The 13487-nt window shown below is 38.1% G+C and overlaps 1 protein-coding gene across 1 annotated transcript; it reads right to left on the bottom strand.

Moving 5' to 3' along the window:
* Positions 1-208: 208 nt before the first annotated feature.
* LOC129280550 (uncharacterized) lies at positions 209-12754 on the bottom strand. The gene is made up of 5 exons (XM_054916553.2): positions 12356-12754; positions 4277-4441; positions 3689-3892; positions 2258-2596; positions 209-1861 (listed from the first exon to the last, which is right to left on the bottom strand). Exons 1-5 carry the CDS (start codon positions 12378-12380, stop codon positions 1677-1679), a joined length of 918 nt encoding a protein of 305 aa, XP_054772528.2. The 5' UTR covers positions 12381-12754; the 3' UTR covers positions 209-1676.
* Between the last annotated feature and the right edge of the window lie 733 nt (positions 12755-13487).

Raw genomic sequence — 13487 nt, 5'->3', positions numbered from 1 at the left:
TAAAAAATCGGAAGAAAACAACCTTAATGTATCAGCACAATGGCTTAGAATATCGGTGGACAAATATTTATAATTTCATTATTTAGTTACTAGTATGAGCTACAATTAAAATGAATATATTTTGATAGGTCACCACCATCAGGGGCACACAATATACAAACTATAGAATGTGTACTGAACTACCTTTCTGGCCATTTTTTTTTTGGGGGGGGGTTAAAAAACAGAACATGTAACGTATCTCTTGAAAGACCAAATAATATAAAGAAACTCTGCACAAAGATTTAAAAAGAAAGATGCATATATATAATTACCCAAAAATATGCATAGCGTGAACATTTCTAAAGCAATCGCACTGAAGTATCTGGCCTTGTTATAATGCAGCACATAATTTGTTTTAAAAAAAATAGATCTAAATCAGTAGTGTTAAATTGCGTGGTTTTTTTTTTACATAAACACTCATGAAAGCATGAAACTCCGTTTGGTTTATACACGATTCATGAAAGTTGTCAACACCAACTTTGGTTGATTTTGAATCAATCTTCAAATAAATATGTGGTGTCATTTTTTCCCGTTAACACGGGTAAATTGAAAGGATTCCCCTTCAGAGTTGGTTCTGAGCAACATCATTGTCGCCATAACCCTGTCAACGTAGATATATAAAAAAAAAACGGCGACATGATGCATCCCTGTCGGAAACCAAATAAGACATGAAACCCGTCTAATCTCTTGGTACATGGGATAAGTTTTCTTGTAAGCTGTGATCAACTTAAACACACTTTATAGCTTTTCTCATGGACTCATCTTCGCCTACTCTGCCAAAACCCACACTATATATCATGGATCATATACCAGAAATATTGAAATCGTACTGATTACTGACAGGGTGGTGAGACAATGTGAAAATCAACGCTGTGTAAACAGCCAATGTTCAATTGCACGCATCCTGTCTAGTCTGGAAGCACAGACTCAAAGTTGACACTTTAATCAATTAATTTACTACGTATAGAGTGAAGGCTAGACTCCAAACTATCTGTAAACTAAGAGGCAGTCACAGTACATAGTGAATCTAGTCTCACTACTTCAGACTCTGCATTATGCACTACATGCCAATTGCGAAAACAAATGTCTGTGCCTGCAGACTACTTACTGTCTTCCTTTAGATAGCGACCTTGGTAGGACGTCTCAACCGTTGCATGTCATATCACACCGTCAACATGTAATTCACATCTTATGGACCAACCTTTAAATCGCAGAATGATCACCATCGGAAAGACTTTGATTCAGATTCGAACCCGGAACCTTCCGAATCACGTAAAACTCGTCCGTTATTTCGCCTGGGTCCTAATAACATGTTGCGATGATAACGTCTCTGCTTCCGTGGGTGGGAAGAGGGGGTTCTAAATGAGTTTCGATGGCAACATACTACTCTCGCTTTTCCTCCGATCACTGCACACACATCGTACGCATGGATTAATGAATCATTTACTACTGTCTTGTAGTTATTCATTTTCGATACCTTAGTACCGTTAGTGCGCACAATGAAGATGATGACCCTTTATAAGAGCTGCGTATACCGGGACTCGAACCCCGTACCTTCTTGTGGTTCATAAGCCATAACTTCGGCATCACATGATTTTGGTTCTGACTTTCATACTGCATCACATTCTGCATCAATATCATTCTCGACAGGTGGCAGGGTTATACTGAATTCCGGCTTGTCGGTAAAATAGATTCCGTTTTTTCCACACAATGACTCCAATGACAATAACGCCAATGACAATAACAACAATTACGGCAAATGCAATTCCAATTGTTTTTCCAGCGCTGAACTGAGGGCCTGCATCGCCTTTCCTTTCTTCAGCTGTATGGAGTGAAAAGAGAGATTATTTGGTTAATTCCGGGAATTATTTCAAATTTTACAATTACAAATGTCCTCAATTCTTAACCCAAAGTACATTTTTTGATATAAATGTAAATGAAAATCTAACTTTATCTTATTCATTTCATTCTGTTCAGTCCATTAATGTTGAATGGAAATTTTAAAATTTAGTCGTTTATATGAAGAATTTTTGTTATGGAAAAAATAATGATTGGGTCGCCATTATCATAATTATTCTCATTAATATTATTTATATTATTATTAGTATCATTTTTATTATCATCATCATCACCATTATCCCAATCATCAATATCATCCTCCTCATCATCACCCTTTTCATTCTTACTCACTCCAAATGAGTATGGAAACAAACCGCACCTTTCATGAGCACCACACGATACTCTTCCGTCCTCTGTCCGTCCACGAGCACGAACTGGATGTCGGCCGTCGACACGAGACCAGTGACGTCAACTTCATACCTCTTCGTGATCGTAACGGAGCCGTCATCATTGTCGGTTTTATTAATCGGCCCTTCCTCTTCGACTCCGATGTCGTCGGGGAATTGGTCGACCTTGAACGTGATGTTCGATGTCGCGCTGACTCCGCCCTTGATAAGCGTGAACCGGAGCGTTTCGGTCCCGTTTGGAACAATCCTTTTGCAAGTCGAGGATCCGTTGGCATCTGTCGTGTTGCACTCCATTACTCGAAGAGGGGGATCTGTTTAAAGCAAGAGCAGAAAAAAATATTTAATTTCTCCCTTCTAGAATATTTATTTTACTCATAAATTACTTAGGTAGAAATCACTTATAAATTACTTTAAAAACATTCTCTAATTCTTATGTTTATTTCAAAATTATGTCTTCTTGATATTTCTACTTTGATTGATGAAAATTGATGAACTTTTTGTAACTGTTTTAAATGATTATTCTTATGTTGATTATATTTTGTTATTTACGATATTTGTAAAGAAGAAGTAATAAAATACCACTCAAAACCAAAATCATAATTTTCAGTCATATTGGACATTATTATCACAAGGCACAGGCCTATACGGAGACGAATAAGTGTAGAGATACTATTGCAAGAGGCAGAGGCTTCAATTTCTTAAGTTTTTTTTTTTTAATAAGAAATATTGATGAATAGAGAGGGGACGGGGAAGCCGTGGCTGCGCCAGGATTTTTTAAGAAAGGGGTAAAAGGGAGCAATGTTTTAATAAGGGTATTACCCCCCCCCCCCCCCCAAGTGGCGTAAAGACGCGAGGCTTCGGGCGCTTCCCCCAAAAAAAATCACGACCAAGAAAATAAGGGTGAAATATGACATTGTTTTCTAAACGCTATGTTATAATCTTTCACAAAATTTTGCTCGCTCGCCACATTTTTATAAATTTTGCCCGATACGCCATATCTCACCCCCTCAATTTTTTTGGCTCACTCCCCAACAATTGAAACTCATTATTCGTAGAATTTAATTGAGGGCATTCTGCGTCCAAGCAAGAATATTTTCACATTATTTTGAAGATTTGAACAGTGGCATTATAGTCCCTTTTCATATTGAGTATAATAACATTTCACTTATTTTTATCAGTATTCAAAGTCTCCAAGGGGCAAGTTGGGTGTTCTGACTGGGGGCACTTTTCCCCATAGGGCCTACCCCCGCCCCGACCGCGAGAGAAAGATCCCTAGAGAATCCATAATACGTCACCGGGGAAGACCCCTTAATGCTTTCTGACCTGTCCTAACATCGTAAAAATCAAACATTTTCAGAAACAATCCACAAATTTATTTCAAGAATATGTTGTTTAATACCAACCAGTCACCCTGACCGTCGTTGAAGTTTTGGCGTATGACACGTTCAGCATGTTCGGTCGCCCATAGACACACTCGTATTTTCCTGCCGCACGGTAGTCACTCCGTAGTGAAAGTGAGCCGTCATCATTGAGTTTCGTCAAGTTCGAGTCTGCCCCCGGATATACCACATTTTCATTAAACCGTATAACGAAATTTTCGTTATTTTCTGTTAAAGAACGAAAAGAGAGGATAATCTTTTGACGTGATAGTAATAATCGTTTTGCCATTGCCTTTATTTCTTTTACAAAATGAAAGAAACTGTATATCACAATTTATTTAAATCAAGTATATTTCAAATGTCAATCATTAAAAACAACGATATAAAACAAATTCTACAAAATATAAAAACAATTAAAAAAATTATTACTTATGCTTTGAATTCATTGTGCGAGTTAGGTTTTTTAGCGCAAGTACCCCCTCCCTTACCTTTAGAACGCCTGTATCCAACCAAGCATATGCAACCTCACACGCCAATCAAGAAATTAATTATCCCAATTGATTCATTCGATATGAAGATGCCAAAATAAATCATCGTATATATGATACTCACTTTTCCAAAAGATGTTGGTCGTTTGTCTCGAGAGGTTGTATTCTTCCGAACATGGTATATTCGCCATCGTGAAGCCCCATGTTACTGTTATGGTGCTTGTCTCGTCTGGTATACCTTCACCAGAGACCGAGCCCCAACAGCCCAAAGCACACACCACAAGAACGGCTAAAAGGAGATAGAGAAAATTCACGATAATATAAACAAGGATATATAGAAGTTAATATATCATTTTATCAACATTATGACAGCAGTAGTATTAGTGGGTCACTACTACTACTACTACTACTACTGCTGTCAAAATGGCAGTGGCATGTGTATGAGGGTAGCCATTGTGGTTGCAGATGTTGTAGTACAGTGTCTTGTATAATAATAGTAGCAGCAGCAGCAGTAGTAGCAGTAGTAGTAGTAGTAGTAGTAGTAGTAGTATCATTAGTAGTATCATTAGTAGTAGTAGTAGTAGTAGTAGTAGTAGTAGTAGTAGTAGCAGCAGTAGTGGTGGTAGTAGTATCATTAGTATCATCATTAGTAGTATTAGTAGTAGTCGTAGTATAGTCGTAGTCGTAGTAGTAGTAGTCGTAGTAGTAGTATGGTAGTAGTGTAGTAGTAGTATAGTAGTAGTAGTAGCAGTAGTAGTAGTAGTAGTAGTATAGTAGTAGCAGTAGTTGTAGTAGTAGTAGTAGTAGTCGTAGTAGTAGTATTACTGGTAGTAGCAGTAGTAGTAGTAGTAGTAGTAGTAGTTATGTAGTAGTAGTAGTAATGTAGTAGTAGTACTAGTACTGGTGGTGGTAGTAGTAGTAGTCGTAGTAGTAGTCGTAGTAGAAGTCGTCGTAGTAGTAGTAGTAGTGGTAGTAGTAGCAGTAGTAGTAGTAGTAGTAGTAGTAGTAGTAGTATGGTAGTAGTAGTAGTAGTAGTAGTAGTAGTAGTAGTAGTAATATGGTAGTAGTAGTAGTACTAGTATGGTAGTAGTGTAGTAGTAGTAGTAGTAGTAGTAGTAGTAGTAGTAGTAGTAGTAGTAGTAGTAGTAGTAGTATAGTAGTAGTAGCAGTGGCGTACCTAGGATTTTCCAAAGGGGGGGGGGCAAATTCGTCCGCAAAAAAAGGTCTTCAACCATAAATAAAGGACATTTCGCACCAGAATGAAATTGACAAGCAATAAAAAAAAATAAAAAGTCTTCAACCACAAATAAAGGACATTTCGCACCGGAAAAAATTGACAAGCAAAAAAAAAAAAGGTCTTCAAGTTTAAAGGAGGGGCCCACTTAGCTCGTCAGGGGGGGGGGCAGAGATACGTCCCTTGCATGTGTTGTGACTCGTCAGGGGGGCTACCCCCCCCCCCCCTTAGGAACGCTAATGAGTAGTAGTATATAGTAGTAGTGGTAGTAGTAGTAGTAGTTATTTTTGCCTGTATTAATAAACAAGTGGAATGCCTCTGGCTGTCTCACCTGCATCACGCGATTCAATATAGCAGCAGTGCTGAATTTGAAAACTACTATAAAATAATTATTCACAAAAAACACCATTCATATAATGATACAATACTACATTCATTAACATTTGACCTTGATCATGTGACCTAAAACTTGTCAGTGATCCTTGATTACCCCTATATCCACATTTTATACACTATATCTATAAACTTTGAAAGTTATGACAGCAATCTAATAATTACCTCTAAAATGGCCAAAGTTCAATGACCTTAAATGACCTTTGACTTTGGTCATGTGATCTGAAACTCGCATGAGATGTTCAGTGATACTTGATGACTCTTATATCCAAGTTTTATGAACTAGACCAATATACAGAGTTATGATGGTAATTCAACAAATACCCCCAACATGGCCAAATTCCATTGACCTTTGACCTTGGTCATGTGACCTGAAACTCGCACAAGATGTTCAGTGATACTTGGTTACTCTTATGTCCACGTTTTATGAACTAGACCAATACACTTACAGAGATATGATGGTAATTCAACAAATACCCCCAACATGACCAAAGTTCATTGACCTTAAATGACTTTTGACCTTGGTCATGTGACCTGAAACTCGGAAGGGATGTTCAAAGATACTTGATTACTAATATGGCCAAGTTTCATGAATTAGATCCATAAACATTTAAAGTTATGAAGGTAATTCAACAGATACCCCATTATGGCAAAAGTTCATTGACCTTTGACGTTGGTCATGTGACCTGAAATTCGCACAGATGTTCAGTGATACTTGATTACTCTTTATCCAAATTTTATGAAATAGACCATTAAACTTTCAAAGTTATGATGGTAATTCAACAAATACCCCCAATTTGGTCAAAGTTCATTGACCCTAAATGACTTTTAACCTTAATCATGTGACCTGAAACTTACACAGGATGTTCAGTGATACTAGATTACTATTATGTCCAAGTTTCATGAATCAGATCCATAAACTTTCAAAGTTATGGTAATTCAACAGATACCCCCAATTTGGCCAAAGTTCATTGACCCTAAATGACCTTTGACCTTGGTCATGTGACGTGAAACTCAAGCAGAATGTTCAATAATACTTGATTAACCTTATGGCCAAGTTTCATGAACTAGGTCCATACACTTTCTAAGTTATGCTGTCATTTCAAAAAGTTAACCTTAGGTTAAGATTTGGTGTTGACGCCGCCGCCGCGCCGCCGCCACCGCCGCCGTCGGAAAAGCGGCGCCTATAATCTCACTCTGCTATGCAGGTGAGACAAAATGAATAGTTGAACAAATGAATGAAATAGATAACTAAATAAATGAATAAAACAAAATACTCTATGGATGGATGAATGGATGAATGAATGAATGAATAAGAACATAACATACTTCTTGGAATGTCTTGTTCGGATTATCCTTTTTAGGACCAAACATAAGGCCCACAAAATAATAATAATACCCGTGAATATTTCTCCATTGTATACCGATCGAGAAACCCCTTTCACTGAAAAGTCAACAGATGCGAAGAAAGGCTTCTCCGTGCCGTGTGGAAATGTCATCAACACACACCGAGTGTGGGGAATTTCGAGGTATATGTGAGTCATCTTCAGTAATCATCAAATTACAATAAAGAGTGTATATATCATGCATGTTTCTCATGAGGGGTGTTTATCTATATATAATAATAATAATAATAATGAATAACATAGGTTTTATATAGCGCACGTATCCACCTTGTTGGGTGCTCATGCAAGGCGCCCCTAAATTGTTATATTACCCCGGCTAAGCTAGCAAGGATTCCGGTGCGCACGACTTTTTAAGGAATTACTTCCCGCCGGTACCCACTTACCTCACCTGGGTTGAGTGCAGCGCAGACAGGGTAAATTTCTTGCTGAAGGAAAACACGCCATGGCTGCATGCGAATCAAATCTACGTCCCTCAGATTGAAAGGACAGGTGTCTTAATCACTAGAGACCACGACGCCCCACTCATCCCTTACTCTTTTTACATAGAACTTCATATTGAAAATGAATACATAATGCAACCATGATTTGATTAATTGTCGTGCCTTTATGACATATTTGTCGATTTGTCAATATCAACCCAAGCGATTAATCGCTTAGCTAAATGTTACTAAGTCATTTTCTATTATAAATCCTTATAAACTTAGTCTCGTGAAATTACGTGACAATATTATATTTCATGATCAAAATGCTATATATGAGCCGTGGAGATGGAAAAATCCATTCTGTTAATCAGTCGCTATCTCTGCATCTATCGGTTTACTGTAACTTTTTTGTCTTACGGTGCGTGAGTTAATAAATACACTGGATGAATATCATAAAGATAGTGTACGTTTTATGTCATAACATGTAACGGTGCAGGAATCTCGGTGGCCAAAAGTATATGATAATCAGCATCTATAGCTAACATGATAACACTAATTGATCGATGCCTTCAACCATATCCTGAATATATATTTACGAGCGAGCATAGCGAGCGACACAAGTAAAAAAAATGATATATTTTGAAAAGTCGAGCCCGACACCACACGAAATACAAGACACCAATGAAATTTTAGGGACGGGCATGCATTAGTCCCCCCCCCCCCCCTTTATGACATTCCTGTCATCATCAATAAACGTGCATGAAATTCTCCGTTACAAGCGGTCTTCCCACAAGGCCGGTCGAGGGCCCACGAGGCCGAGGGTCCAAGAGATCGGTTTTCTCATAACCAAAACTTAGTCAATACATGGGGTGTGTCAGTTAACATTTAAGAATTCTAGGAGGCAGCGCTGGAAGTCTCCCAAGTCTTCAGTACAGTGACATAATAGACAAACATCTTGATAAAAGAAAATAAAGTGTGAGGAAAAATCGGCTTCGTGGAACATCCAGCCCACCCCCTCATGTCCCTCACTTTTATCACATTCATCACTAGACCAAAAGCTTCGGTCTCTGTTATGTTGGTTGTTCAGCTGAACTCCGTTGGCTTCACTCACCAAATACAGAGACCGAAGTTCTAGCGCGATCTGTACAGGGGACTCAATGGCCATATGTTTATGTACTTAAGATCGGATAAAACGGGGAAGTGAATTTGCTCGACAGCCGAGGTAAGTCACTGTTTTTGTTCCTTTTAACTTGATTTTTCTCCGTTTTTGGGCAATTAATGCCAAGAGGGAATATTAATTTGCATTTTTGTCGCGTTAATTTTCAAAATTTTTATTCATTAAAGACAAAAATTGAAGAGCCCCGACGGGGGGATTTCTCATTGCAAGTCCCCTAATGGTGGCTGCACGCTAGCGAGCCGTCTGTGTACGAGGAGAATAAAAAAAAAAAAAAAATGTTAAAAAACTCCTCGAAACAGACGGCTGCCAGCTGTCTAATTCATCACATGCTGCGCGCGGCTCTTCTCCAGGTACTGTCGGAGCTGAACAATTAATATTGCGGGGATTCCCACATGTTAGTATATTGCGAAATGCATCCCGTTTCAACTGCGCTGTGCAGACCGCTGCAGTATACACTGCAAGAAAAAATTGATAATGAGACCAGAAGATAAGTCAGAGAGGATGTGTGTGTGTAAAATACGTGACATATAATTACTGAGACGATATCAAGAAGAAAGAAGAGACAAGACGAGCCATGGGTAAGGCGAGGCAAGATAAGATGACATATAAGATAAGATAGGATTTGGATGGGGTATGACAAGATAAGACAAGACAAGACATGATATAAAATACTGGAATTAGGTAAGATAATGAGAAGATAAGATGCAGTACAGCAGTGTGCAGAAAGCGGGGCTTCGGGCGTTTGTCCCCCCCCCCCCCCCCTTTCCCCAAGAAAAAATGAATCATGACCAAGAAAAAAGGGGGGAAGGAAAAAAAAGGAAATAAAGAGAGGTGAAATATGATATTACTTTGTGAAAGTGTCAACAATTTTGCTCGCTCTTTTTTACAAAATTTCCCCGATACACCATATCTGTCTCCCCGGAAAAGGTAAAACACACACAAAAAAGATGGATGCTCTTATATGACGATTCATATTGGACAGTGTTTTAATCATTGACTTTTATAAGCTGCTGAAATCATCATCATTTGTGTAAATACCAATTTTATTATGGAAATTATCTTCTGTTCTGCACCCCCTTATCTACCTTCTCTTTGGTATCATACCACATGGTCAAAATGGTCGTTTACTAACCGTTTGGTCTAATTTCCATTTAGCCCATTTTGATATAATAATGATCATAATAATAAGAATAATGATAATAATAATAATAATGATAACGGTGTATTTACCCAGGGTAGTCTCTTCAGTTCTCAAAACTGTTCTCCAAGTGGGCCCTGCTATTATTATTACCCGGCTACCCAGAAGCGATCAAGCATTCAAGGAATTACTTCCTGCCGGGTACCCATTCACCTCACCTGGGATGAGTGCAGTACAATGTGGGTAACTTTCTTGCCGAAGGGAACACGCCATGGCTAGGAATTGAACCCACGTCCCTCAGATTGAAAGACGAGAGTCATAACCACTAGACCACGACGCCCCCCCCCCCCCCCACGCCCCCACCGCATTTAACATTGTGTCTTATTTCAAGTTAGGACAGTACACACATTATACCCACTAAGTCTTGGTCTAACGGAGTCCGTAATAAATAAACTAGGGGGTTGACAATTCAATTCATTCTGAATTGCAATTTCTACTAGGATTTTCGCTGTATTCGCACAATGCATTGTGGTGTTATTCATGTAAATTAATTGTAGTTGGGGAGGCTGCTTTGAAAGAAAAAAAGAAATTGACATTGTAGAACATTTCGATGCATTGAGTTCCATACCATTCTGAGAAGTCCATGATTCAAGTAATTCAATTTTTATTTTGTATTATTTTGTGGAATATGATTCATTCTGCACTTTATAATATTGTTATTAGTCATCTTCATATTCAAAGTATGACAAGGTGATATCACTACAGGCGTCATTTATCATCAAAAATAAAATGGGACCAAGTTTGGTACCCTGGGGTACACCCGTACCCCAGTTTGCTGGCGATTACTTAAGAAATTTACTACTTAAACAAAAAACATGCATTTCAAATAATTTAGCAATAAGAATACTATGATTAATCCGATTGAATGCTTTCGAGAAATCCATCAGTATGGCTGTTGAAATTGACTTAGCTTTATCAGCATTCCTAAATAATTCATGTAACAACCCAATCGAATAGTGACATGTAGATATTCCTTTTCTATTTCCGTACTGATTTGGATAAATTCTGTTCGAAATATCTTCTCAAAGCCATTTTGCAGTAAATGTTTCCGCAATTTCCCCCCCCCCCCCCAAAAAAAAAATGGTGTGAGTGCAATTGGTCTTAAATCTTTGATGGTTGGTGGGAAAGACTTTTGAACAGGAATGAGAATGAGCAAGGAGAAAAATTATATTGGACCACAAGTGCATTATACTAAATGACGATTTACCACGTGGGCCCAAGTGAAGGATAGACCGAACAACAATTAGACCAAATTGCCCGTATTCTGAAGTCAGGTTTAACTTAGACCATGCATGGTCTAACTCTGTGCTAAAATTATGGGAAGCCAAAAGTGTCAATTTTTTTATTAAGTTGTATGTTTCTTTTGTTAACTGCGCTCTTTCCCGATTCATCGATGGTGAAGACAATCATCTATTGCATTTGCAAAGCACCAATGGCTAGTGTTTGGGTTGATAATACATTTCTACTGACGTACCATCTATTTTATCATTTTTTTTGTTCGATACACTTTTTTAACTGTTCCAACTCACAGTGTGCGTTGATGGGGGTAATTAGGAACACAAATGCATAAATTATGTAAAAAATTCTTCCTCAAATCATGCACCCCAGAAAAAAAACGAAATAAAATGTGTCATCGTATTTTTTCACAACTAAATCAGAATTACAACTCATAAACGACTTGGATTAGTAAAGTCTGTATTCTCAAACACAAAATACAGGCCTATTTTAAGAGGTCCTTGCTCATTTTGTTTTTTGCTTTGCATCTTCATGATCGACTTATTTTGCCAAATAAATCTGAATATTTATTTATTTATTATTTATTCGGCAGTTCAAACATATTCAAACTTACAAAGCAATATCAAACATTACATAAAATGACATAAAAATTATACAGGTACGTGGCAATATTTGATAGCAGTTTGCCCAGTGCAACAGTTGGTGGACAGGGAAGAAGAGAGCAAACTTATCACTGTGACCTGATGGTCCCTCCGCCCAAAATCGAATTTAATTGAATCCTCCTCTTTTGTTCGACAATTTTGGCATTCCACTCTTAGAGTTAGAGAAAATAATGAGAGGAGAAGTTACCAAAAAATTTATGGGCGGGCGAATTATCCGGCTTGAATATTCGTTCAGCCGCCCAGTGCACTGACCAAGACTAAGTGACCATCCATCCTTTTCGCGCGTTCGAAATAGAATAGAACAGCATGATACTTCGAACAATAATGCCATTAACCTGTTGTGAGGACGTATCAACGCATAACATTCTCTTCGGAGTAATAATTTATAAGTATTCATTGTAATGTCAGATGAAAAAACACTATACGTGTTTGCTCAGACGAAAACAATAGAAGCATAACAAAAATACAAACTTACCGGTAATGACAATGCAAATTCTCATAATACTTTCACTTCCCCCTTATCAAGGCCTGATAATAATATAATAGCACGACGGTGTTTGTATCTAGCGCATATCACTGCCCATAGGCGTCTCCATGCGCCGAGGAAAATTGACGAAGAAAGAAGTCGTGGATTACAGATGTTTTGTAGACTGTCTCAATAAAAAAAAAACACTTAATAATAAACAAATAACTTTCGAGGCGACTTAATTATGAATGTGGATAATGGAAGATGGGATCGTATAATCGTATTACAACGTAGGCCTATTTATTGCAAGATCTTCAACTCTCTTCTTCACGCAGTCCATAAAAGCGCTCCTTTGAATAAATAATGATCCCTACAGACCCTACTACAAAATATGAAATCTACAAGATCACGAGCCTGGATGATAATGGGGATTACCCGATTGATGCACGCTCTGACCTCTGACCCTCCGACGTGGCGCGCGCAAAAATAACACGAAATCATGCCTAATATGGAAAATACATGTGTCGGAACACTATAATCTCGAGAAATTCATGATAATCACGATCTCTGCATTGTCAATAACGAAATACAGGAAACTCCATATCACAATAAACACAAAACAATGGTGAAAATAATCCTTTTGAGAAGTGGATAGGTCTTTTTATACAAAGGTGATATCAACTTGCTTACAGTTGCTGTTGCCAAAGGACCAGCTAGCCAAAGGGACTATTGCTTGGCCAACAAATTTACGTATGCCATATTCCAATCGATAAAAAGTCAATATACCATTTTTAAGCCTTTCAAAAAACGATAAAGCAATCGGGCTGATTCATTTTTTCACATCTGTTTTGACATCACAGTGATAACAATGGCGATGATGTAATTTCGCTTTAGATTTTGAATGACAGCGTGCACAGTATAGGCCTATGCAAAAACTCTCCACTCCCTGGGGAGTAATCAAGCAATGAAGAGTCAAGACACTATAATCGTTACGTCGGAGACAATGACGTTCGCATCCCAATGGATGCCCATTTATACTCCTGGGTAGGGAGTGGCAATTAAAAATGCCTTGCAAAAGCGAGGACGCCTCGTGCCGTGGTGGGTGGTGGGATATGAACACACGACCTTCTAAATTAAAAGC

Source organism: Lytechinus pictus, chromosome 17 (genome assembly GCF_037042905.1).
Source record: "Lytechinus pictus isolate F3 Inbred chromosome 17, Lp3.0, whole genome shotgun sequence".
Taxonomy (NCBI): domain Eukaryota; kingdom Metazoa; phylum Echinodermata; class Echinoidea; order Temnopleuroida; family Toxopneustidae; genus Lytechinus; species Lytechinus pictus.
This window is presented reverse-complemented; position numbering and strand designations above follow the sequence as displayed.